A 25349-nucleotide genomic window follows, 5' to 3' on the forward strand; every position below is an offset into this window, starting at 1 on the left:
TGTCTACATTCCGAGCAGGGTGGGGGTGGGGGGCGGCAGGTGCAGCGGCCCTTCCCCGGGGCTAAGAAGACACAGGTGGCACAAGTGGATCGATGAAAAAACACCCGCCCCAGATGGGGACATGGAAAGAGGACACATAAGAGATGAGACCAACGGAAAGCGAAGAGCAAGATGGTGGGCTTGACTCAAGCACCTCGTTAATGACATTAGATGCTGAATGGACTCAACACACCAAGGGAAAAGCAGAGATTGTTTTATTGGACCTAAGACCCAGCTAAATCCTATCCACAGGAGACCTACCCTAATTATAAAGACAGATGAAAGTGAAAAAGTGGCAAAAGGCATTGCATGCAAACCCTCCTACAGAAAAGTTAGGACAGCTATATTAACACCAGTTACAACAGAGTTCAGAACAAGATGATTAACCACGATAACAAGGGGCCCCTTAAAAGGAGAGAGGGCAAATTCATCAATCAATTCATGTACCAGTCCTAAAAATGTATGCACCTTGTTAGTCAAATTGAAGACACAGACCAACCCACAACTATATTCAGCAGCCAACAGGAGATAGAAAGCAGCAGAATGGAGGGAACTTGAATCGCCTGGCAGCTCACTTGGCCTAACTGCCGCTCACAGAACATTCCAGCGGACCAGGGAAGGCATTTCCTTTCCAAGGAAACATTCGCCAAGTCGGATTGCATTCCAGGCCGGAAAACAAGTTTTGATAAATTTAAGAGGACTGAAATTATTCAAAATTTGTTCTCTGACTACAATGGAATTAAATTATAAACTGAGAATAAAGAGATACCTAAAAAATTGCGAATAATTTGAAATTAAATGCATTTCTAAATGACTCAAGGGTAAAAGAAGATATTAAAAGGAAATATAGAAAAATATTTTGAACTGAATGGAAATGAAAACAGTATATCATCATGGGTAGGATGTAGCTAAAGTAGTGCTTATGGAGAAATTTACAGCTTTAAATATTTACATTAGAAAAGAAGAAAGATATAAAATCAATGATTTACTCTTTTACCTTAAAAAGATAAAAGAGAAAGACAAATCAAAATAAGTAAAAAAGGGGTGACAAAAAAGATGAGAGGAAGTCCATTAAATACAACATGGACAAATAATAGAGAAAATCAATGAAATGCAAAGTAATTATTTAAAAACACAATTGATAAATTTCAACTACACAAATTACAAAAAGAGAGGATACAAACAATCAACGTCAGGAGTGAAATAGAAGACAGCACTACAGATGCTATGACAACGGAAGGAATCAAGGATAAACCTGACATCGCAGCTGAGATGGACAACTGCCCTGAGAGATACCAACTCTCAAAATTCTCTCAAAAACGGAAGGGAAAATCTGAGTAGCTCTAAATCGGTTGAAGAAATCGAGCTTGTAAAGTAAAACTTCCCACAAAGAAAGCTTCAGTCCCACATGGCTTCACGCGGGAATTTCATCAAACATGTAAGGAAGAAACACCAATTCTACTTGTATAGATTCAGTACATTTTGTAGAAATCAACAAGCTGCTTCTAAAAAATGTATGTGGAAATGAAAAGGACCTGGAAAAATAAGAATAATCTAGGCAAAGGGGAGTCTTTCCAATAAATAGTGCTGGAACAACTAGATATCCATAGAGAAAAGTAAAGCTCAACTGCCTTCTCACACCGAAAACAGGAAGAGACTCAGAGTGTGTCACTGATGTAGGCTAAACGCTCACAACAGATAGTACCTCTAGGAAGGAACAGAGGAGAAAATCTTTTCAATATAGGGCAAGACTGATTTCTTAGGACACGAAAAGCATGAACCTGAGACGATGTAATCTCTCTTACTCTCTCTCTGCCTCCCCCAACCCTCCACACACACATTGCCAATGGGTACATGTAGTTAGAATGTAAAAGAACCTCTACAACTCAATAATGAGAATTATTAACAAACAACCAGTGCTGGTTTGAAAGGATGTATGTACCCTGGAAAAGCCATGTTTTAATCCTAATCCCATTTTGTAAAGGCAGCTGTTTCTTCTCATCCTTGTTCAGTATTGTATGTTTGAAACTGTAATCAGATGTCTCCCTGGAGATGTGACTCAGTCAAGAGTGGTTGTTAGGCTGGATTATCTGGAGGCATGTCTCCACCCATTAGGGCGGGTCTTGATTAGTTTACTGGAGTCCTATAAAAGAGAAAACATTTTAGAGAAAGAAGAGATTCAGAGAGAGCAGAGAATGCTGCAGCACCATGAAGCAGAGTCCACCAGTCAGTGCTTTGGAGATGAAGAAAGAAAACGCCTCCCAGGGAGCTTCATGAAACATGAAGCCAGGAGAGGAATTCTGACTGTGTTCACCATGTGCCTTCTCACTTGAGAGAGAAACCCTGAACTTCATCAGCCTTCTTGAACCAAGGTATCTTTCCCTGGATGCCTTAGATTGGACATTTCTATAGACTTGTTTTAATTGGGACATTTTCTCGGGCTTCAAACTGTAAACTAGCAACTTATTAAATTCCCCTTTTTAAAAACCTTTTCATTTCTGGTTTATTGCATTCTGGCAGCTAGCAAACTAGAACACATCCCAATTAAAAAGAGCAAATGTGTTAACAGACTTGAAGAAAGAATGGGTAACAAGCACATAAAAAGTTGCTAAATATGACCAGTTGTCAGAGAAATGCAAAAATAAAACCACAGTGAGACACCACTGAATGCCTATTAAAATGGCTGAAACAGGCAAGACTGAGGTCACGGAGCCCTGGGTCTTGCCCCCATGCTGCTGGGAGGGGACATGGAGCAGCCATGCCTGGTCCCGATAATCAGCTCCTACTGTACCACCCGACCCATCAAATGTACCTCAATCCAACCACCCCAGAGAAGTGAAGATGCAGCCTCACAAGGCTTCCACAGATATTCCTGATATTCTCACTTTCCATAGGGCCACATTGGAAAAAAGCCCAGCGTCCACTCACAGGTGAACAAATCAGCTCTGGTCCACTCATACCATGGACTCGTCCTCAGCAATAGACAGGAATGGTCTACCGATTAGCACAGCGCAGGGATGGATCTCAATTGTGTTATGAAGGAGTTGCAGCAATCCAGAGCCTGCGTTGCAGGTGCCTTTCGTGGGGGACTCTGCACGCTCCCGGGAGCCACGGTGACTGCGGCACGCATGGCCTGGCAGGAGGGGTTCCCTGCAGGAGCCTACGGGGCACCCTAGGGAGAGAGAAACACAGTCGGGGCCAATTCTGTGGAGGTTGCATGGATCTGCTCATGGTGGAAAGGTGGGTGCACTTAGAAAGGTGTGTTTTTATCTGCATAAATCGGGTCTCAATACTATTCGGTTCTTAGGTGTGCATTTTTCTCTGTGGGGGTCACATCCCCAGGGAAATCTCATTAAGGCACTCAACAGCCCTCAGCACACAGCCAGGTGGGACCCCAGCACCTGGGCTCCCTGCGCACCCTCCTGTGGCTGGAAGAAAGGTGCCGCCCCTTGGAGCCAAAAGCAGACCCCAAGAAAGCTCCTGGGGAGACCCCACCGGCCCGGAGTCCGTGCCGCCCAGCAGTTCATGACTTCTCCAAAGACAGAAGGGAGCAGAGCACTCCTTCCGCTGGGTTTCCCCAGCATATAAAAAGGCCTTTATATACACAAAGGATAAAAAGCATGTATCTATTTTTACACGCCACATTCAAGTAGGTGAAATGATGATAACTAAAGACAAGTGAGTAAAAACAGCTGCTCTCTTCGGCGCAGCTCCAGGGGTCCCCTCTGCCCGGGGCGCCCTGGCCAGGACAGCTCGGGCTGCAGAAGCGGCAGCTCCCGCCGCCCAGGAACAGCAGAGGGGCCCACGGGCACTTGCTCCAGCTGCTGCAGCTCGGCTGCTTTCCTGGGCGCTGAGGCCCGAGGATGGTTTCCAGGTGCGCCAGCCTGTGCTTGTGATGGGGGCAGGACAGCGGTTCATCACTTGGAAATAATGCACCCTCCCCAGGGGCCACACTGGGCAAGGGTTCTGGCAGGTGTGTGAACCTGAGAGCAGCTTTAATTTGGGGAAGGCTTACTTAATTTTGGATGAGTTTCTCTTGGGCGAGGAAGTTCAGGAAACACCCAAGAAAAATGCCGCCAAAGCCGCTGAGAGGGCAGAGCTCCGCAGGAGGGGTGAGAGCCCAGCACTCTTGAGGAAACAGGCTCGACATAAACGAACTTCTCCTCCTTGGCTCCTCCTGCGTCCCACGCGCAGTGCGTGTGCACCGCCTCATGCCCATGGGGGCCGAGGGGTAGGCCGAAGTTACACACCTACACAAATCTACTTTTGTTTTGGAAAGGGGACTTTGCTTACTCAAGTGGGAAATTTCAGGACTCCAACGTGAATTAGAATGAGGCAGGAAGGGAAGACACCTTTTCAGGATAGTTGAAAGTTTGAATGTCAGTTGCTCCTAATCTGATTCTGTGCCTGTACGAAAACGACACCACCAGGAAATGTGCATTTATTACATTACTGTATTTGACAAAGAAAACTGTTAAATTATAGCGTGGAACCTGGTTTTATGAAACCAAAGATTGGTGCGATATTTCAGTATATATGAGAATGAAGGGAACTGACATGTTACATAATGAATGAATGAAACTTTAACTCTATACTGAGACTTTCTGAAACAACAGATTTATACCAAAGACCCCTGTTGGAAGCTACAGGCCTTAAAACACAAAGGGAATACAGATTTTAAATGAATTAATTAGAAGGATGCTGTTTGATACAAAAAGTTATTTCTTGGGCGTTCTGAATCTGGGATGAGAAACGTACAATCGACTGTTGCATCATGAGGGGCACATGTCTCGTTAAGGCCAGGGCACATCTGACTGCTGAGACAAATTCTTTGTGGTCCCCAGTCATTTCTTCACTTAGTTGCATTGTTCTAATGCCCCAAATAAAGTGGAAATGTTGATTTATCAGGACTTCTCCATAACAGTATCTTAACAGAAAACATGTGGGTGCCTTCACAAAGCACCGCACAGGTCATTGTTTAAAGCACAACAATTCCTTCTGAGGCGCTTCTTAAAGTCAAATTTACGTTGCTTCCCTGTTGTTTCCCCCCACTTGGCACTGCTGCCAACTCCTTGGTCGTGCCCCTCCCCCTCCGTGGTCCCGCCGGGCTGTCAGAAGCCCTGGAGAAACGACACCTTTCATAGAAAAGGGAGGGTGAGCGAGGTGAAATGGCATTAGCATCCCTACAGTTTAGAAAGCTACGTAATCGCGTCAGCGTTGCTTTTATACACACTCACACGTGTGTGAGCACGGCTTCTCGGTTTACACTTTTGCTTGTACGGGCCGGGCTGGATGAAGCTTTGTCATCATCGTGACAACAAATCTTGCTGTCAGGCCACGTGATATTCAGGCCACATGACCATCATCTTATCACACCACCAAGTAGCTGTAACGAACATTAAATGTACACCAAAAAAAATAATAAAAGACAAGTGAGTCACACTGAGACCCAGGGACTCTCCCGCGGGGAGGAATTGGTCATATTCTCACTCTATTCTCTCGTCTCTCTGTCTCGCTCTCTCTTGCTTTCTCTCCTCTCTTCTTCCTTCTGGCCTCTTTCTCTCCCTGCCTCTCCTCTCCTTCTTTTTCTCTCCCCCTCCCTCCTTCCTCTTTCTCTCCCCCTCTCTCTCCCTCCCTCTCTCCCCTCCCCTCTCCCCTCTCCACTGACCCCCAGCTACACAAGCCCAAGCCCAGGTCAGGCCCCTCTGGTTTTGCTTCTCTGCTCTTCGCCTGGACGGCAGGCCCTGGAGCTGCTGACCCAGGAACTCTCCACCCGGGACCCCTTCTCAGGACCCCACCTCACCTCAGGGGGCCCACCCCCAAGACCAGAGGACAGGACCTTAGATGATCCACTACCCTACCCCAACCTCTGTGTCATTGAAATGCGCTGGTATTATTCTGGAGGAAAAACGAATAGGAAACACTGCTTCTTCCACCCCAGATGGTTTCTTTCCTCAGGTCAGTGTCAGGTCCTGCCCCAGTGAGAAGCCACACCCAGGACATGGCCAGTCAGGACCCCCTGAAAGCCCCCCCACTGCCCCTGGGGGTACCACTAGAGCCCCCCCATTGCCCCCCAGAGGCCCCCCTAAAGCTCCTGCACTGCTCCCAGGGGCACCACCAAAGACCCCCTACTATCCCAGGGGCCCCCTAAAGCCCCTTCCACTGCCCCTGGGCCCCCCTAAAGCCCAGTGGGTCCCCTGGGCAGAGGCAGCAGCAGCAGACTTCTGGAGCGTTCCCTGAGGCACCCCGTTGGCCTGGCTTCCTGTGGGGACAGCCCCACAGCCGATGCAGGCTGCAGCAGCCAGAGCTAGCAAGTAAGTTAATAGCCTTGCTCTGAAGTTGGGGTGGCTCCATGACTAGGAGGCCCTGGCGACAATCCTGAGGATCCGGGCCAGCCATTCGGGTTGCCTCCAACCTGAGGCTGGTGCAGTCCAGGCGGGCAAAAGAGCTGGAAGCTTCTAGAGGTCCCGCCTTCGAAGCAGTATTCCATGCAATGGTGATACCCTGAGTGCGTCTCACTGTCCCTGTGTCCTGTCCCCCGACTCGGGCATCGGCTCACCCTGGCCCCAGCTCTCCTCCCACCAGCTCTGCCCACTCACCTGGCACTGCCCCCTTTGGGAGAACCATTTTACCAAAGACCCTTTGCTGGGAATCAACAGGAATGCCAACCTTCGCTCCTTGCAGCCTATCTGCCTGGCTGCAAGAGGGAGCTATGGCTAACTGCAAGGCCATGGCATGTTGGGATCTCCTCGCCAAGCCTTGACAGTCTAAGCAGAGCCAGAGAACAGCACAGGGGATAGAGCAAGGGGGCGAGGAGGCTCTCGGGAAGGGGGCCCCACAGAGAGCCCTGAGTGCTCTCCCTGGTCGCGGCCTCCCTGGGATGGGCATGGGTCAAGCTGGACATCCCAAGTGCTTGGCGGGGCACCTTCTGAGACCCCAGAACCCCTAGACCTGGAGGATGTGGCCTGGGAGGCAGCTTGGAAGGAAAGGGGCCCCACACCCACAGACCAAGGAGAAATGGCAGAGTGCTTTCCCCCAATGTTTTATTTAAATATTAAATTAAAAAACACACATCAACTAATCACTTGGCATACATATCTCATCTCAACATAAGAAATAAAATAATTAATTCCATTGTGGTAAAAAAAAAAACCAACCACTATATACACCTCAACCCAACCACGTAGTGTCATTAAATAGACAACTGGGCCGCAGCACGGAGGGCACACAGCACATCTGCAGGACACACGTAAAAAACAAACGAAACGCAAACACGACTTTACCGTCCCCGAGAGAGGATCTACAGCAATAAAGAAAGAAAACAAACCACCACAGAAGTAAAGTGCCCATCGTTGCTTGAAGGTGGAAATGCACGGCGGCCACTGAGCTTTCGCTCCGCTCCTCAGCGTCAGGACAGGTTGTTTAGGAAGGGGAAAGGGTCTTCTGTGTTGGAATCGATTGTGCTACCTCTAGAAATGAAGGCCAAGCCCTGGTGGCCCCAGGAAGGGCACATTCTCTCTCCCCATCTGGAAAGTTCTTTGCAAGCGAGCAAGAGATGTTAGCATTTCATCTGCAGCAAGGAACCTGGTCCACAGCAAGGGGCAGCCAGAGAGCAGGGACAGGGTCAGAGAGCGGGAACCGGGCCGGAGAGTGGGGACAGGGTCAGAGAGCAGGGACCTGGCCACAGAGTGGGGACTTGGCCAGAGGGTGAGGATGCGGCCAGCTGCAGTCTCCTGCACGCCAGGCCTGCTGCCTGCCCTCAAGAGCACTCAGTCCATCTTTGGCTTTGAGAACAGCCCCCTTCTGTACCCCTTTTAATACTGCAGGTTGTGAGAAGCAGAGTGAGTTTTAGGCACCAGGGTTAGGTCAAGAGACGGGCGGCTGGTGGACAGACACTGTGCGGGGAGCAGCAGACACCTCGTTCATTCCGAGGGGCTGAGCAGCCGGGCCACCACACGTGTGTACCGAGGTGGGGAGCGCCCCCTGCCACCTGCACCCGGCCCCCCGCCTCACCACAGGTGGGACGCTCCTCAGCGCTCTCCAGGAGGGAAATTGCAGCCAGAAACACAAAAGTGTAGTAAAAGTATAAAAAATAAGTATACGTCTGTGTCCTATTTATATACACATCAAGTATTGGTATACAAAAGGAAAAAGTTAAAAACACTGACCGAAGCCTCTCGCTGCGTGTTCCTGGAAGAAAGGCAACCACACATAGTCCCCCGATTGGGCAGGGGCAACCCACCAGGAAAGGCCGAAGGCTCCGGGGGGGGGCAGCCCACGGCGCCTCCCCAGCGCGCACCAGCACCCCCGCCACCGCCCCCAGTTGTTCTTTTTGGACCCTGATGATGAAATGCATAAAAACTAAATTAGCAGCGGAAATCAAATGTGCCGCGAGAACAGAATTCTCCCCGGGTCCCTCACAGGCGCCAGGGCCCGGGGCGGGAGGACTGGGGCCGGGACGCGCTTCTGGGCCGCCGGCCCCGCCTCTTGGGCTCGGTGTCGAGCTCCCTCTGAAGAACCCTTGCATGCAGAGTCTCCAGCAGTTTCTACAACTTCTTATTGACAACAAGAAAAAGAAAAGCTTGGCAGAAGTTCTGATTTCAAGGGAGAAAAAACTTCCACGGTTCCGCACGCCGTCGTCTCATGGGCTGAGAGCGGAGCTTTGTAAAGACCAAGACGGGAAGCACAAAGTTCACAGTCTCCACTTAGAGCATAAATGTTTCAGGAAATGGAGACACATTCACAACCTGAAGACGCTACTGACACACGTACTGCGGAGCTTCCACCACCCTGTCCACGGAGCCCGCTTCCCGCCATGGTCCCACCAGAGGTAAATGTCAGTGGGAACAGCGGATGGCACCTCCTCCGGCCATCACACGGCCACCCGCGCCCCAGACAAGTGCCCTGTCTTCTTGTCCCAGCCCCTCCTCCCCACCCTTCCCAGACACCTGCCCTTCGACTAGTGTCTCTTCCCCAAGTTCTCAATCCCTAGCCATAGTTGTTCAGTGCAAGAGGAAAAAAAACAAAAATACCAACCAAAAACAAACTAAGAAGCTCAAATACCTAACGTATTGCTTGTATCATTTCTAGAAAGTTATTGGTTTTGAGTCCAAAAACAGTTTCACATATGCTGAGATTATTGCTTCAAAGGGCCAGTCAGCCCGGGCAGGGGAAGGAGGGGCCATGGGGCTCACGGCCAGGAGGTGCCTGGGGCCAGGGGTGCACAGCCCCTGGGAGGACCCAGGCTCCTCGTCCTCCACCCGGAGCTCCCCTGTGGCTGGAGCTGACCCGTCCTCTTGGCACCAGAAGGTCCTCAGCAGCCGGAACCCAGGCCCTCGTCCTGTCGGCTGTGGAAGGTCCCCAGTGGCCAGAGCAGCCCCGTCCTCGCGGCACCAGGAGGTCCCCACAGCCGGGCCCCAGGCCCCGTCCTCACTGCACCAGCACGAAGGTTCCCCGCGGGCAGGCACTCAAGTCCTCCATCTCGCAATCCCCTTGCGGGAGCCCCATGGGCTGGAAGCTTGGGGACAGCACGGCCAAGGGGGGCAGTGGGGGCAGGGTGGTGGGCAGGGGCAGCACGTGGCCACCGAGGCGCAGGTGGGTGCCTAGGAGCTGGGCCGCCGAGGCCACAGGGGAGGCGCTGGCCGGGAGCAGGGGCGGCGACAGGAGCGCGCTGGGCCCCGACATCAGCAGGGCGCTGGAGAGCGGAGGAGCCCCTGGGTCACCCTGGGGGGTGAGGACCGGCGGAGCTGCTGGGTGGTGCTGGGGCTGGAGCAACCTGGCAGGGAGGCAGGGAGGCAGAGTCACGCGGCGCCGCCGCAGGCACCAGGTGACGGCCCGCCTCGCGGACACACGGGCTGGGGGCGAGGGTCGACCAGTCCACACCATCTGGCTTTCGTGCATAGCGCTCGGGGCCCCCAGCCCCCACCCCCACTTACAGGCTTCTGGGCAACAAAACCTGACTGCCTTTCCCGAGCCCAGAGCGAGGGGTGGTCACCGATCTCCCAGAGGAAGGGGCAGCTTTTGGGGCAAGGTCCCTTCAGCCAACACCACGCCAAGGTGGTGGCTGCCTACCTCTGCTGGTGGAGCACCTCCTCCAGCAAGCTCCGGCCATCGTGGCAGCCGGCTCCTGCACCGTGGGGGCCTGGGGTCTGTGCAGGCAGCTGGAAGGCGCTTGGGCCGCCCCTGGGGGCCCGGCCGGAGGAGGAGGAGGAGGAGGGTGGGCACACGTGGCGAGCCAGGCCCTTGATTTTGTTCAGCCCCAGCAGCCCTTTGGCCCGTGCGCTCTTCCTCAGCTGCTGGCGGAAGGCTCTCAGCCCTGGGGACATAAGTAGTGTGGTCTCAGGGCCGCTGCGCTTGGGGACCCACCAGGAGAGGCCACGGCGCGTGCCCTGGGACCCCAAGCTGCCCCGCGCCCGCCTGGAGGGCGGGAGGATGCCATCTGCCAAGGACAGAGTGAAGTCCTCCCAGGGGGCAGGGGTCTCTGGGGCAGGAAAGGACCCTCACCTTGCGTGAGGGAGGTGTCCGAGGCCCTACGGCCCTCCTGGAAGCTGACGGGGAGCAGCACGGCTGTGCCCAGGCACCCCCGCGCCTGCAGCACCGGCGTGGCGGACTGGGCGCCCAGGGAGGGCGAGGCGGGGCCGAGCGGGCAGCAGGCACCCAGCAGCCCCGGGGCAGCCAGGCCCTCGCTGAGCCCCGCAGGGTCATCGCTCGCCGAGAAGGTCGGGCAGCTGTCGGAGGTGCTGCCTTCAGAAGGGCCGGCGGCCACAGAGGAAACGACGATACCTGGGGGGGGGAGCACGGGCTCTTCAGGGGGCCCCCACGGCTTCCCCACCAGGGAAACAGCAATGCCGTGTCTCTGGATCTGACCCGGGGGAAAACTGATGGCAAATCCTGACACTTTCCATCACAAGCGGCCCCTGTAGCCCCTGGACGCAGGACGCCTTACTCCGGGGGACACTTACACGGGGGGGTGCACGGGGAGAAGTGGCTGGAGACCTCGGCCAGGGTGTGCCTGCGGCCCGAGGTGCCGGGCAGGGGGGCCTGTGCCTTCAGCTCCCCCTCCAGGCCCTGCCCCTGCCGGACCTCCTCGCTAATGGCCGTGTCCAGTAGGCTGCTGGGGGACCTGGAGCAGTGCCGAAACATTCCATTGCAGTTGGCGTCCACGGAGAAAAACAAGGGCTGTGGGACCGAAATCCAGTTATTTTCTGGGCCTGAGAGCTGGGCCCCTACCCCGCAGGAAGTGAGCTGGCCCCCGCAGCCCACCAGAGACCCCCATGCCCCACACGGATGCTCACACACCTGGAGGGAGCCGCTGAGGTCACAGTCCATGTCGGCCGGCAAGACGGACTGTGCCAAGGCCTGCACCTGCGGGCCCAGTGGGGAGGGCTGGGGGCAGTCACCAGGGACACCTTCCTGAGGTACCTGGGATGGGGGGGAGCGAGTCTAAGCAAGAAGGTCCAGGCCGGGGTCCCAAGCAGGGTGACAGGGTGGGAGTGGGCTTGGGGGTAGATTTCACCCCTCACCTCTAAGCTGCTGATATCCGAGCTCCGAGGCCTCGGCAGCTGGACGGGCCCCGGCCGGGCGGGCAGCTGAGTGCTCCGATACTCCTTGAGCCGCTCCAGCAGGAGGTAATAGATGGCAGCGAAGTGGTTGTAGCTGCTGTTCTGCAGAGACTGGAAGGGGCCAGCGCAGGTCACCATGGGCTGGATGCATGGAGGGTAGGGGGTATGCTGGTGCAGGGGTGGGGGTGTCTGGTGTGTGTGTGTGTGTGTGTGTGTGTGTGTGTGTGTGTGTGTGTGTGTGTGTGTGTGTGTGTGTGTGTGTGTGTGTGTGTGTGTGTGTGCGCGCGCGCGCACGCTGCTGGGGGGGGGGGGTCAGCCCGGTGTGGGGGAGCATCGTGCCTGGGGCTGGGACACCTCTCCACCGAATAGCTGATGCTTCCTTAGAGGCCTGTGTCCTGTGCTCAGGGGTGGACGGCTACTCTTAAATGCGCCCAGCCTGATGGGTGCGAGCCGGCTGTCCCGGGGCTGGGCGCTCACCTCCAGGGTCCTCTGCCTGTCCACGCCCAGCGCCTGCATGAGGCCCAGAGCCTGCTCGTCATAGACGCCCAGGTTGGAGCCGCAGGGGCGCAGCGGGCAGGGGGCCGGCGGTGGGGCCGGGGCGGCCTGCATCCACTTGTGCTGCTTGATCTGGGCGATGGAAATCCGCCTGGCAGGGTCCACCACCAGCATGCGCCGGATCAGCGTCTCGCAGTCTGGGGGATGAGAGGAGGCACACTAAGACCCCCGTGGGGCCCAGGCAGCTATCCCCTTCCCACCACAAGCCACAGCCAAAAAGAACGCTGGGGCCAAGGGCAGGCAGCAGCTGTGCCAGCTGTGCAGGGTGAGAAAGGACCCGCTCTGATGCGCCTGAACGACCACCAGGCAGACCCACCAGTGCCACCTGCCCCCAGCTCTGTGAGCTCTTCAGCACATGGGGGGGTACTGCTGAGGGGGCAAGGCCAGGGCCCTGGGCCCGGCACTGGGAGGGACCCCACAGACTGGGACCCCGTGGCTGTCTGGACACGCCCACGGAGGGAAGGGCAGGCCTGCCCCACGAGGAGGGCGCGGGAAAGCATCCGGGGGTTGGGTTCTCCCACAGGCATCTCATAAACACCCCACGGCAATGGCAGCTGATTCACAGGCACCATCAGGCTGGCACGTCGGGACGCGCGTGCCTCCCTGCCCTCCAGAGCAGCCTCCCGGCGGGGCCAGGCCCAGGCGCCCTCACCTCGGGACAGGAAGAAGGGGATGCGGAAGCGGCCCTCCAGCACCCGCTGCCTCAGCGTCGGCAGGTTGGGCCCGTCGAAAGGGAGCGAACCGCAGACCAGCACATACAGCACGACCCCGAGGCTCTGCAGAGGACAGCAATGGCCCCATGAGCCTATGTGGGCTGCCCGGAGCACGGTGCAGGAGCACTACCCGGAGCCCAGCCTGAAGTCCAGCCCGGAGCACGGTGCAGGAGCACTACCTGGAGCAGGGTCCAGAGCACTACCCGGAGCCCAGCCTGGAGCACATTCCAGGAGCACTACCGGGAGCCCGGCCCAGCCCAGCCTGGAGCACAATCCAGAAGCAGTGCCTGGAGCCCAGCCAGGGGCACTGCCTGGAGCATGGTCCAGGAGCACTACCCTGAGCACATTCCAGGAGCACAGCCTGGAGCACACTCCAGGAGCACTGCCCAGAGCATGTTCCAGGAGCACGGACTGGAGCACAGTCCAGGAGCAGAGTCCAAGAGCACTACCTACAAGCACAGCCTGGAGCACTACCCAGAGCACGGTCCAGGAGCACTACCCACAGCACAGCCCAGGAGCACTGGCCACAGCATGGCCCAAGAGACTGTCTGGAGCACGGCCTGGGAGCATTATGCACAGCACAGCTCAGGAATACTGTCTGGAGCACAGCCTGGGAGCACAACCAGAGCATGGCCTGGTGGCAGTGCCCAGAAGCATGGCCCGGAACAAGGTCACAGTGCAGCACACGCACCGCACACACAGACTCTTACCCAAATGTCCAGCTGGGGGCCTTCATACTCCTTTCCTTCAAAAACCTCAGGGGCTGCGTATGGGGGGCTCCCGCACCACGTGGAGAGAGGTTCCCCTGACTTGTAGAAATTTCCAAATCCAAAATCTGCACAGCAAAGCAGCAGTAGGATGAAGGGAAATGGAAAACAATTAGCACCACCGTTGCGAAGATGAGTGTGGAAACACACCCTGCAGCCCCGATCCAGACCCTCCTCGGCCGATCCCCGGCTGCGCCCTCCTTGCCTGCCAGCTTGATGTCCATGGCACTGCCCAACAGCAGGTTCTCCGTCTTGAGGTCTCGGTGGACGATGTGGCGGCTGTGGCAGTACTCCACGGCCGACAGGATCTGCCAGAACTTCTCCCGCGCCTCGGCCTCGCTCAGGCGCCCACTGGACGTCAGGTAGTCTGGGGAGTGACAGAGCTGGGCTGAGCCCAGGGTCGGAGGCCCGGCGCCCCCGGGGGCAGCCGAAGAGGTGGAGACGTGCAGGCCCCACGGGAGAAGCGAGTCTTGACCAGCTAACACCACGTGTGTCCAGCAGACATCAAAGGCAAGTGTGACTTACCAAACATCTCTCCGTTCTTCGCAAACTCGGTGACAATGTACAGCATATCCTTTGTCTCCATGACCTAAAACAACCAACGCCCAGCATTTACCCACAGGCAGAAACAATGCTTCCAAACCCCAGCAGCACTGAACTTCTCTAGGATTAGAGTGCACTCGTCATGTTAAAAAGGAAAGCAAAACCTCAGCGATAAACAGATAAGGCACTCCCTCTCCCAAAAGCAAGAGGTAACCTGCTCATTGACTTGCCTGTCTTACATATTTTTGCTCTCAGAAAAGGTCTGAGAATTTACTAGAATTCTTTCGGGTCACTGTATTGAATTCAGGCAGCCTCACACCCCTCCCAGACTTTCTTTAAGAGACCTTGCAGACAACAGATTATTTGAGCTGGTATCTGCAGCCCGAACACACTGAATAATAGATAACAAACACCTGTTCCAACTCGCCTTATGGACATGATAAATTAGGCTGAAGAAGACAGCTGGGCCAGGTAAGTACCTGCACCACAGATCACTCAAATGTGCCAATATGGACCTCAAAAGTTCATTGCGTGATCAAGAATTTTGCTTTATTTCAAAAAAATTTTAAAACATAACTAATTAAGAGGCAAGGTAAAACAAATGTATGCGTACATGTATTTTAAAATATTTCAGGTGGAGAGAGAAATGATAGGTTCTCATAGAAAAAGAGTTAAGGTTCAAATTATAGGGTTAGAAGATGTCTGTTTATCCCATTATTCAGTTTTTTTTTAAAAAAAGGAGAAAAAGAAAAAACAGTACAACTGTTTTGCGTGAAGTGTGGTGGCAGGAATGTGGCTCTGTGCCAGCTGGATGAAAATCAGACGCCCCACGGGGTCAAAACTGGAGCAATGAAAATCATCACGCCATCGCTCAATCCCACCGGCCCGAGGAGATTAAGGAATCATAGGGAGCAGTGAGAAAATCCACCTGCAGACAAGTCCTCTGAAACTGGTCACAGGGGAAACTCAATTAGTCAACAGAGCTAATTCTACACCAGCAAAGGGGGAAGTGGGAAGAAAAAAAAACAAGGCAGGCAGATGATGGCACAGCCAAAACCGCAAAACCCTCAGCCCGCTCCTGCGAAATGGGGGGGCATGTTCCAGGTGACCCTACGACCGAGCAACCCCCAGGCTGCACACCTCCAAACGACCCCAGAAACCAAACGCTGATCCCCAGGAGCAGCGAGTCCGAACATGCAAGCTCGGCTGCGAGTCCTCCTCCACTTCTGACCAGCATCTCCCGCGGGGGGCGGTTTTAAGCCCTCAGGAATTCGCTTTCCTACCGCATTCCTCCCCGCGCCTTGCCAACTGTAGGCACCTGCTCGTGATCTTCCCCTGTTCATCGGGGCTTGGCGTGGGCTCACGAGAACCACGGGGAGAAGCTTGCAACCAAACAACTGCGTGAAATCTCGGGAACTTGCAGAGAATTTAGTTCTACAAGAAGACTTGGTTTTATCTTTGCAAAAGCGGTCATTTATGACAGGAGGGCCTGAGTGCTGTTCTAATCGTATTTGCACTTATTTCCCAGAGATATCATTTATAACTCCACAGAAGGGCAAAAATGAAGTCACTGAACAAGCCAGCAGAAGGACGGGTGAGGTACGTTCCTTACTGGGATCAAATTACAAGCTCCTGGCCCTTAACACAGCACAAGTCTTTCCACCTCTCCACTTTCGGTGGAAGACTTTAAACAGGAAGACAAATGCTCACTGCTGCCTTTGCAAAGATAAGTTAAATGAAAACTTAAGAGTGTCTGGTTTTAAAGTTCAATAGTCATCTGCAAAGGAGGATGTTTCCAGTTTCACTCAAAAGTCGTCCTTTCCTATTAAATGCTTGACTATGACAACACTATAGATCTGGCTGTTTGTGTTCCTAGTACAGTAAATACAACCACCGACCTCGATGCATTTAGAACCAGAGCAAACTGCAATATGAATGAAATTTTAATGAAGCAGATCTCATTCATGATCCAAAAGAAAGAAGAGAATTATAAATATATGTGCATGGCTGACAAACATGTACTTGCTTTACAGGAACAACTTGTGGACTCCCCCCTTACTCCACCAGCAACCTTCAGGAACTGCACACTTTTTTTGTTGAGAACAAACAATAAAACACTGCCCAGCATGAGCAGGGGAAGGTAACCTTGGGTCCTTACCTGATAAAGCTTTATGATATGAGGATGGCTCAAGAGCTTCATAATCTGAACCTCTCGATATATTTTCTCCAAATTGCTTGGATCTAGTCTTGTTTTATCGATGATCTTTATTGCAACCTACAAGTTTCAGAAAGAAAAAGCATTTGTTTCAAAATTAAAAACTTCACTTAACCTAATGTACACACTTCATTTTTTGGATGTTAACATCTACAACACTTTATGTCTCCCAAAAGGTCACAAACGTTGGGGAAAAAATAACCAAAGCAACCACTCATATTACTTAAAATAATCAAAGTTAAATAAGGTCTTAACTATTTGCAGACTCACTGTTCAGGGCCTCAGCTCTGAATCCACCCACAGCGCACCCCTGGTTTTTGGTCAATAACCTCTTTGCTCTCCCCTTACTGCTTCTACAAATCATGCAGAAACATACACTTAAGGACTTTCTTTACCAAACTAAAAACTCAGCCTTTCAGGAGCAGGACAGTCACCCCGCGAGCCACAAACCGGCCGGTCCACGGCCCACCAGGGGCCGAGCGGTGTCCACCGCGTCCCGGGGCCAGGCCGCCCAGAGCCCTGGCTCGCCCGTGCTGGGAGCGCCGGGTGGGGGCCCCGCCGGGGAGGGCCGCCCCGCGCACCTGCGTTTTGGTGACTCGGTGCCGGGCCAGCTTCACCACCGCGAAGTTGCCTTTGCCCAGCGTCCGCTCGATGTCGTAGAAGCCCACGCGGAGCGGCTTCTGCGTGCCCTGGCCGGTGCCCGCGGGGGCCCGGGTGAACGCCGACATGATCACCATGGCTCCGCAGCCGCACCTGCAGGACACCGGGGAGGTACTCAGACCCGCCGCGCCGCGCCCCACCGCCCGGAGCCCTGCGCGCGCCCACTCGAGCCCGCCGCCCGCGGTCGGGGCCACTCCAGCCCGCCGGTACCTCGGCGCCCGGCGTGGGGGTCCGTCGCATACCAGACCCGCACCGACCCACTCCGGCCCCGGACTCCCTGGGTGGATCGTATAGACCCGCTCCCCGCCGCCCGCGGTCGGCTCCCCTCGAGTTCCCGGAACGTCCGCGGGGCGCAGACCCGCTCCCCGCCGCCAGCCCACAACAAAGGGCCGCCCGGGGGGCTGCGCGGCCGGCGTCCCCGCCCACGACCCGCGCGCGCGTACCTGCAAGCGGCGAGGCCCCCGGGCGGCCGTGGGAAGCCGCGAGCCCCGCCGCCGGCGCCCTGCCCCCGCCGACCCCGCCGAGCCGCCCGCCGCCGCCTCACCTCGCCGCCCTTCGCGGGCCCGCCGGCCGGAGGATCGGAGTGCGCAGCCCGGGAAGCCCTAGCCGGCCCGTGCGACCCCAGCGCTCCGCGACCCCCGCCGTCCGCCCGGCCGCCCGCGCCGCGCCCGCTCCCGCCGCTGCTGCCACAGCCGCCCGGGCCGCCGCCGCATGTCAGCTCTGAGCCGCCGGCGCGGCCGCACGCGGAGCAGCCCCGCCAGGCCCCGCCCCTGCCCGCCCCCGGCCCCGCCCCACCGCCCGGCCCCGCCCCCGCCCTCCCGAGCGAGGCCGCCCCATTGACGTCGCTTTGACGCCAGAGCGACGCGCGGCCCAGCGCCAGGCGGAGCGAGCGCGGGAGATCGGGCCGTTGCCAAGAGACTGGCGGCTCTGACGCGCGCACTGATGAGGCCGTCGCCTGGGCGACCGCGGGCGGGTGACGTCAGGGGTACCGGCCGCCCGAGCCCGTCCCGGCCGCTCTCGCCCGCGCGTCGCCCTCTGCCGGGAGCGGCGGGCGCTGCAGGGCTTAACCCCTTCGCCGCCGCGCCTGCTTGTGCGGGGCCCGCGCCCGGCCATCGTCACGCCCGTTGGGGGCAGCGCCCGGAACCGGTCATTCGGGCGCGGAAACCGGCTGCAGGGTGCACCGGGCCGGGTGCAGGGGCGCGGGTGGGGGCTGGAGTCCCAGGTGCTGTCCCTGCCATCAGACGGGAGTGGAGGGGTAAGGCAGGGTCCCCCGTGCCTGCTGCAAGCACCGGGGGTGGGGGGGGGGGGAAGGGACCAGTGCCTGCCCCTCCGTCTCTACCCACCACCCATCCCAGAGAATCTCCGGACCGGCGACCTTCAGTCACTTTTCTGTAAAATCCTTCAAATGCACAGCAAGTGAGAAACCTGAAGCAGAGGGCAACATGCTTCCACTGTCTTCCCGAAACCTGACAGAGGCCATCCCCCGCCCCCGGCTCCTGTCCGGTCAGCCTTGTAGGGTAGGGCGGGGGCAATTCTCCTCTCCAGCCAGACACTTTTAGCCCAATCTAGGGGGCTGGGTAGGGGGGCTTCCTTCCTGCCAGCAGTGCGCTTCAGCGCTTCAGCGCTTCAGCACTTGGTCCATTCTTCACGGAATCCTGCATGGAGGAGGGGGAGGAGAAAGCTCCCCGCACTTGGGTCAGGGCCCCCCTTACTCCACTTTGGCTTCTTAACTCATCGAAGTCAGCATTTCCAAATAAGGTCACCTTCCCAGACCAGGGGTGACACTTCAACCCCTAACACCCAGAATCATTCTTCCTTGTGTTAAATAAAAATACCACTTCCTAGAGGAAGGAGGGAGCAAGAATTAGGTAAAACTGGTAAAAAAAAAAAAAAAAAAAAACTTTAGAAACCTTCTTGGGAGAGCTTGCGCATGCAGTCAGTTGCCTGGAGATGGAGCTGGCCTGGGGGACGGTAGAAGCGTGGAGGCATCTCCTGCAGCACAATCGGGGCCCAGCCAGCTATTTCCCAGTCCCTAACCCCCATACCCCTACCCCACCCTGGAGGCAGTTTGTGGGTCAGATTGTTTTGAAAGGTCTTTCAAGGACACTTTACAGTCACAAAAGTTTTCCTGCGTCTTTAAAAGGCACCCACATTATTTGTCTGAGGTTGATCCAGGGAGAACTCGAAGGAGTATTTTTAGTGCCTTCCAGCTGGGCGGTTTACAACTGCTTCTCTGCCCTTTGGGCGCCCGAGCACCTGATCGCCAGCTCTGAGAAGAGTCCAAAAAGGAAGCTGTTGCCCAAACGCGCTCCCGCTCCTGCACCCCGACCTGGGACTTACGATCTTTCCCCGGGAGTTGAAATGCAACACCCAGGAAGCCAGGCCTCGCTGCCCCACGCCTCCCACCCGCCCAGGCCTGGCCAGAGTCCTTTGAAAGGCCTTGAGTGTTTGCAAACACCTGCTGCCTGTGCGGAGACATTCCGTCAGCACGGAGTGAACTCAGCAACCCCAAGAACGCAGCTGCCTCCCAGGGAGGTCCTGGGCCCAGGCGCCCTCGGCCCCCCGGAGCGTCCGGTGCCACCAAAGCCACCTCACCTGTCCGTTTGCGGTCCCTCGGGAGGGAAAACACAAGGTGGCCAGGGAAAGGACTGACCTCAGAGGGCCTGTCTGCCCCGAGGGAGCCCTCCTGCAAGTTGGGGTATGTGTGATCCCAGCCAGAGGGCTTTGAACCCACAGTGGTTTTGGCCCCTTGACCTTGGCCCTGGAGCTGTATTTCTTTTCAGATCCTGATTCCTTTTCCGATTTATAGCCGTCCCCTGCTTTGTACACTGCAGGAGAAAAAAAAATCACGCCCCATGTGTTTGTGTATACTTAAGCCAATGTGTATGGGGAGTCTTCACTTTAACACCGTGGAAGAAATACAGAGTCTCCAAGGCTATGGGAATGTTTTTTTTTTTTGGCAGATTTGGGGGAAAGGTGCGTCAGTTTTCTTTTCCACGTGAAATTGCTCAAGCCTGTCTTATCACTGCAGTGTTTCCGGAAGCCAGCTTTATTGTTTCTAGATCCGAACTGGAAACCCATGGACAGGAAGCCTGTTCTTTAATATTCATCTGTGCCTGCTCAGGCACCCTGAGGCACTGCACGTGGGCCTGCCCTAAAATTCCCGAAAAGAATCAGACAACGAGCTGAGCATGAGGTCAGCGTGGGCACCACGAAAGAGGAGGCGGGCCTGGCCCGCGCGTGGTCTCTGAGCCTCCGTGCGCCTCGCTTGGGGAAGCCGGCGTGGGCCTGGGGGCCGCCCGTTGGGAAAGGCGCTCCCTGCCGCAGCCCGGAGCCCCCTGCCTTCTTGATGCCCTCCCGGCGCCGGAGGCCTTCTCTGTGCCCCTGGCTTTGCTTCCTTTCGTTCTGTGCTTTCTAGACGGCACCAGCCCCGATGTTGCAGCTATGGGGAAAGGCTGCGCGCGCGGTCCGCGGGCGGGTCGGGGAGACAGCCCAGTGATGGGCGCTGGAGGAGAGCGCTAGGCCCCGGGCACTGGCTGGACTTCCCTGAGCACCGCCCCCCCCACCCCACCCCCGCCTCTCAGCCCCCACCTCGGCCTCCTGGGGCTGCCGAAACACCGCGCCACAAACCAGGTGGCTTGGAATAGCCATTTGTTGTCTCCCAGTTCTGGGGACCGGAGCCCCAAATCGAGGTGTGTGCGGGGCCTGCCCCCTCCCTGCTAGTGGGCGCCTCCCTGCCTCCTCGGGCGTCTGGGGGTGCCCAGCTCAGATGTGTCCCCTGGCTCCAGCTGCGACTCCCCACCCCACCCTCCACCCCCTTCTCCCTGGAGCCTGTGTCTGCACCCAAACGGCCTCCCCTTGTAGGGACCCCAGGCCCCTCGGGGCAGGGCCCACCCTGTCTAGTTGGGTCTCAGTTTTTATTCACCACACCTTCAGAGCCCCCACTGCCTCCTGAAGTCACCTGTCCGGGCCTGGACAGGTCTTTTTGGGGGCCCCGTTCAACCTCGAGGCTCTCTGCTGGTGTCACCCCTGGAGCCCCGCCCGCTGAGGATGCACTTCGCCCCCGCTGCGTGAGCCTGGCTGGGTCCCTGCGGCCATGCCCTGCCCAGGCAGCCTAGTGGGGACAGGAAGGTGGACGCAGCCAGCCGGCCCCTGTGTCCCTGCCCGTCCACGAGGGGCAGATGCCGGGGGGAATCCCGACGTCTCAGGCCTTGGCACAGCCTAGGGGAAGCTTGCCTGCTCGTGGACCAGTTCCCAACTCTAGGTTTCCAGGGTTTGCGGTTCCATCTGTCTCTGCCCGCAGCGAGGACCGGCTGGCCCGGCTGATGGCTCCATACTGCCGCCGTCTGAGCTTCTGAGCGGGCTAGACAGAGGGCAGAGGCCGGGGGCACCCTGTGGGGCCAGGCTGGCATCAGCGGGACCTGGGGCCATCCCAGAGGCGATGGTCCATATGGGGGCTTGGGTAAGAAAAGCAAAATTAAAAACCCTGGGGGGGCTGGAGTGGTCTCGGCCCGCTGGGCTCCTGGAGTAAACCCCCAGTCCTCAGGTGGAAGGGAGACTGGACCTGCCAACACCAGAGCCCCAGCCATTCTCCAGGAGGAACCCAGACAGTCGGAGCTGCCTGAGGGGTGCTGGAGGCAGACTGGACATCCAGCTCAGCGTGCTCAGGGTGGGGGACCTGGGGACACGGGCAGTCCCAGGAGGCCATGCCCCGAGCCGCACAGCCTGCGGACCCTCAGGCCCGGGGACCACTGAGGACAGCGAGCACCTTGTCCCCTGGTTGCCGAGGCGACAGGGGGCTCTGACTGCCCAGGAAGACCCCTGCTCCGTGGGGCAGCTGTGGACGGTCCAGGACAGCCTGCTCCCCACAGCTGCGGCTTGTTTAGAGAGAGAAAACACAGGGACTCCCACCGTGTAGGGACAAGGATGCCCTGAGAACCAGCTAATAAACGCCTGTAAACCCGTCCCCAGGCCGGGCGCGGTGTGCTGCCCGGCCCAGAGGCGCCTGACAGGAGCCGGCCTTGCGGGGACAGAGGCTGTGGGCAGGGCACGACGGCGCTGGAATTTCCGCTGGAGTCCCTCTTAAACCAGGAAGGGCCAGGTTAGGTGGGGGACAAAAATGCACACTTTTCTCTTAAAGCAAGGCTCCCTTCAAAACCACTTAGGACCAGGTGGGCGTTTTAACTGGCTTCCGCTGGACCAGCCTGGCCTCGGGGCCCAGAATCTCTGGATCCCCGCCAAGCCTGGAAGGAAGTTTCCAGGACCTTCTTCTCACAGATAAACCACAGACCTGAAATCTGCCAGAAGCTCAGGCCCCCAGCCTGCAGGGGTTGGGCCCACCAAGGTCTCCAGTCCCCAGGTGTGCGGGTTTGCTTCCCGTTTTCTCGGAACGTGCGTGCAGGGGCCGGGCCGGGGCCTGCCCCCTCGGGCCCCCCGGGCACTCCCTGCACAGCACAGACGGAGGGCGTGAGGTGGGAAGCGTGGAGCCCGAATCTGGTTTAAACACAGCACTTGAGAGTGAGCGGGTGGGAAGGAAGCACCTGGAGGCCTGGGGCCCCTGACGCCTCCAGCGATCCACCCCCGTGCTTGGGGGAGTACCTCGCTCCTCCACACCTGCGAGGCCGCCGGGTCCCGCCGGGTCCCGCTGGTCTTACAGGGCCGCCTGGAGGGCCCCTGCCTTCCTCGCTGCCCACTGCCTGCCCCACGGCCCCGGCCAGCAGCCACAGCCCGGGCTGGCTCCAGGAAAGGGACTGTGCCTGCCTGGCCCTCCACTGCCCTCTCAGGTGTGAGTCTCAGCCCCTCACGTTCGTTGGTGGTTCGAGTGCCCGCGGTAGCCCTGAGGCAGGTGGGACAGGGCTGGCTCTCTGGGGGTCCTCCTGGCGCCGGGCAGGCTGCCTTCTCTCCCCGGTTTTCTTTAAAGCAGAGCTCGATGGGCTTAGGGAGACACAGGAGAAGACCCGTACTACTGGGTTAGAATAAAGACAAACAGCAACTCTGATGAACTCACCATTCATTCAGCCCCTCTTATGGCAGGCGGGCCCTGCCAGGCGTGGCGTCGGGTGGGGTGCGAGACACAGCAGCATCTGGGAGAGACCTGGTGGCTCTCCTTCCAGTTAATTCAGTCTGGTGGGCATGACTGGGGGCGTGGGGTCCCCAGCCCTCCTCTCTTTGGGGGCAGTCTGCTAGGACCAGCCACAAAGAACTCTTCCAAAGGGCGCCGGGGGGGCCCAAGGGGGCAGGTATCTGATGGCTGAGGACCAGCAAGCTGGGGACCTTGAGATGCTATACACACCCAGCACCCCCTAAGGAGAAGCCAGGTTTACCGAGGCCCTCCCAGGGAGACCCGTCTCCTGCGCAGGGTACTTGGGAGCCCTGCCGGCTGCTGGGGGGCAGTCGGAGGGGTCGTGCAGAGGCCACGGGGGCACTGCCAGGACGGAGCTCTCTGTAACTGGAGCGGAATTCCTGGGCAAGAACCCAAATCCCCCTGGGTGTGGTCACACCCTGGCGACAGGACCCAGTGCCATAAGGGAGACTGTGGCCAGTTGGCTGCTGAGGCCGAGCCGGGCTCCTCTGGCCTCAGGGCCCAAGGGGGTCAGGGCTAAACTGTCCATCCGGGTGGCAAACCACCTGCCTTCTAGAAGGCCCCTGGGCCTCCTAGGGTCCTGCCCCCACCAGCGAGTGTGGTGGGAGACACTGAAGAGAGACACCAAAGCCAAGGACACTGCCCCTTACACCTGCCCTGTACTGGCACAGCTGAGGGCTTCCCACCAGGTAGGGGTAGGAGAGGGTTGTGAGCCCATCAGCCAGCCCTGTGAGGTGGAGGGCAGAGGCCCTCCCCAGGAGCAGGCTGGCAGTCTCACCGGCTGGTGATGCTGTCCTGCAGGGGGGGCTGGCCCCGCGTTCCCTGCACACCCAGTGCAGCCCGCAGAGGTGATTGGAGGAGACTACAAGCCCCAGCTCTCTCTGACCTGCCTCTGAGTGCTGCTTCTACCTCCACCTCCAATGTCCAGAGACTGTGGGCATAAACGGGGGAAAGAGGAGACACACCAATGAACAGAGGGGCAGCAGGGGCTCCCTAGACCAAACACAATCATCCCTTATGTAAAGGGGCTCCACTCAGGACCGTGGCCAAGCTCCGGAGGGGTCTAGAAGGTGGCGACACATGCTTGCTGCCAGATGTCACCTGGAGATAGCGTGTCCCTATAGTTAGATCCTAGCTACCAAACTTCAGTCCTTTTATTACTTCAGTGGTGCAATGTGTTTATTGGGCAGTGTGAGCACATCTTGGATTTTCACAGGCTATTTCTTCTACGTTAGTTTCAAACAAAGATCAGCTCACATAAAGTAATTTTGTTTTTAAAATATATTAAAAATAGAGGTAGAACGATAATCCCCATAGAAGTGCCCCTGTGTTAGTTTACTGGAAGGTTTGTCTCCTGTGGGTGACCTTTCCTAACCCACCTCCTGGAGTGAGCACACGTCTGTCCCTTGTCACTGAAACGTGATGGAGGAGGAAGAGGAGGGCAAAGGGAAGGGCTCTTCGCTACTGTCTCTATATCTAGATGCAGTTTTAGATCATAATCCTAGTTCTATGTGCATTTTGTGTAAAATACCTGTGATTATTACAGATAAGATTATTTCGCAACCTTTTTGCTTTTTAGCTATCTTAAGGTAACAGTATGATGGAAAGCAGAGCTAGTGAATTAATGAGTTTATGAGTATCTTTTGCTAATAGAAGAGCAGCGTCTTTGACATGGAATTGTTAAACCACCTCTGGGCAGTGTGCAGCACTGGGGTGGCTGCAGGGGGACGGGGCAGCGCGGGGGAGGGGAGGGACGCAGATGTGTTCGCAAGTCCATTCGGATGGAGCCGTTCCGTGTACACATGTCCTGGCTGTGCCGTGGGAAAACGTTGTTAAATAGCTCAATGGAAACATACCTTGCCATTGTTTTGTTGTAGATCTGACTGAATTCTCTTAGGTACGTTATACATTTTGTACTCTTGTTTTATGTCTCATTTTAAATTGAGCATTAAAGGAGTGGTGTACTTGTAACTCTGCCAGTGTCTATAGAGGCCTGTTGTCATTTTTGTCCTTGATGAAATATTTGCTCCCCAGAAAAGCAGGAGCACATTTCTCCCCCTGAATGAGTTGGTGTCACGTATCCTTGGTTGTCACAATACTCATGGCTTCAGGACTTTGGATTGGTAAATATGCATGGAAAAGCGTGATACCGTCTGTGTGCTCGCCACCACATAAAAATGCATGCTGAACTGTGTGTATACACGGAAGGGCCTA

The 25349-nt window shown here is 56.6% G+C and overlaps 1 protein-coding gene across 2 annotated transcripts; it reads right to left on the bottom strand.

Moving 5' to 3' along the window:
* Positions 1–7064: 7064 nt before the first annotated feature.
* LOC143648700 (serine/threonine-protein kinase SIK1-like) lies at positions 7065–17684 on the bottom strand. Of its 2 annotated transcripts, none has more exons than XM_077119013.1 (14): positions 17598–17684; positions 16975–17146; positions 16337–16453; positions 14161–14224; positions 13841–14002; positions 13579–13703; positions 12808–12931; positions 12078–12292; positions 11562–11711; positions 11338–11460; positions 11001–11217; positions 10543–10821; positions 10111–10354; positions 7065–9814 (listed from the first exon to the last, which is right to left on the bottom strand). In XM_077119013.1, the coding sequence occupies exons 2-14, from the start codon at positions 17128–17130 to the stop codon at positions 9469–9471; spliced, it is 2322 nt and encodes a 773-aa protein (XP_076975128.1). In that variant the 5' UTR covers positions 17131–17146; positions 17598–17684; the 3' UTR covers positions 7065–9468. The 2 variants fall into 2 exon arrangements, with proteins under 2 accessions (XP_076975128.1, XP_076975127.1); XM_077119012.1 differs by having other exon boundaries at positions 11338–11481.
* Positions 17685–25349: the final 7665 nt, after the last annotated feature.

The sequence above is a fragment of the Tamandua tetradactyla genome, chromosome 10 (assembly GCF_023851605.1).
Source record: "Tamandua tetradactyla isolate mTamTet1 chromosome 10, mTamTet1.pri, whole genome shotgun sequence".
Taxonomy (NCBI): Eukaryota; Metazoa; Chordata; class Mammalia; order Pilosa; family Myrmecophagidae; genus Tamandua; species Tamandua tetradactyla.

What these genes read in the sequence shown, in the direction of transcription:
- LOC143648700 (XM_077119012.1), bottom strand. Translation starts at nt 17,130, where the DNA reads ATGGTGATCATGTCGGCGTTCACCCGGGCCCCCGCGGGCACCGGCCAG. An exon ending in GAAGAACGGAGAGATGTTTG is followed by an intron (nt 14,003 to 14,160) that starts GTAAGTCACACT and finishes GTCACTCCCCAG; the next exon opens with ACTACCTGACGTCCAGTGGG. An exon ending in CTCCCCGTGCACCCCCCCGT is followed by an intron (nt 10,822 to 11,000) that starts GTAAGTGTCCCC and finishes TCCCCCCCCCAG; the next exon opens with GTATCGTCGTTTCCTCTGTG.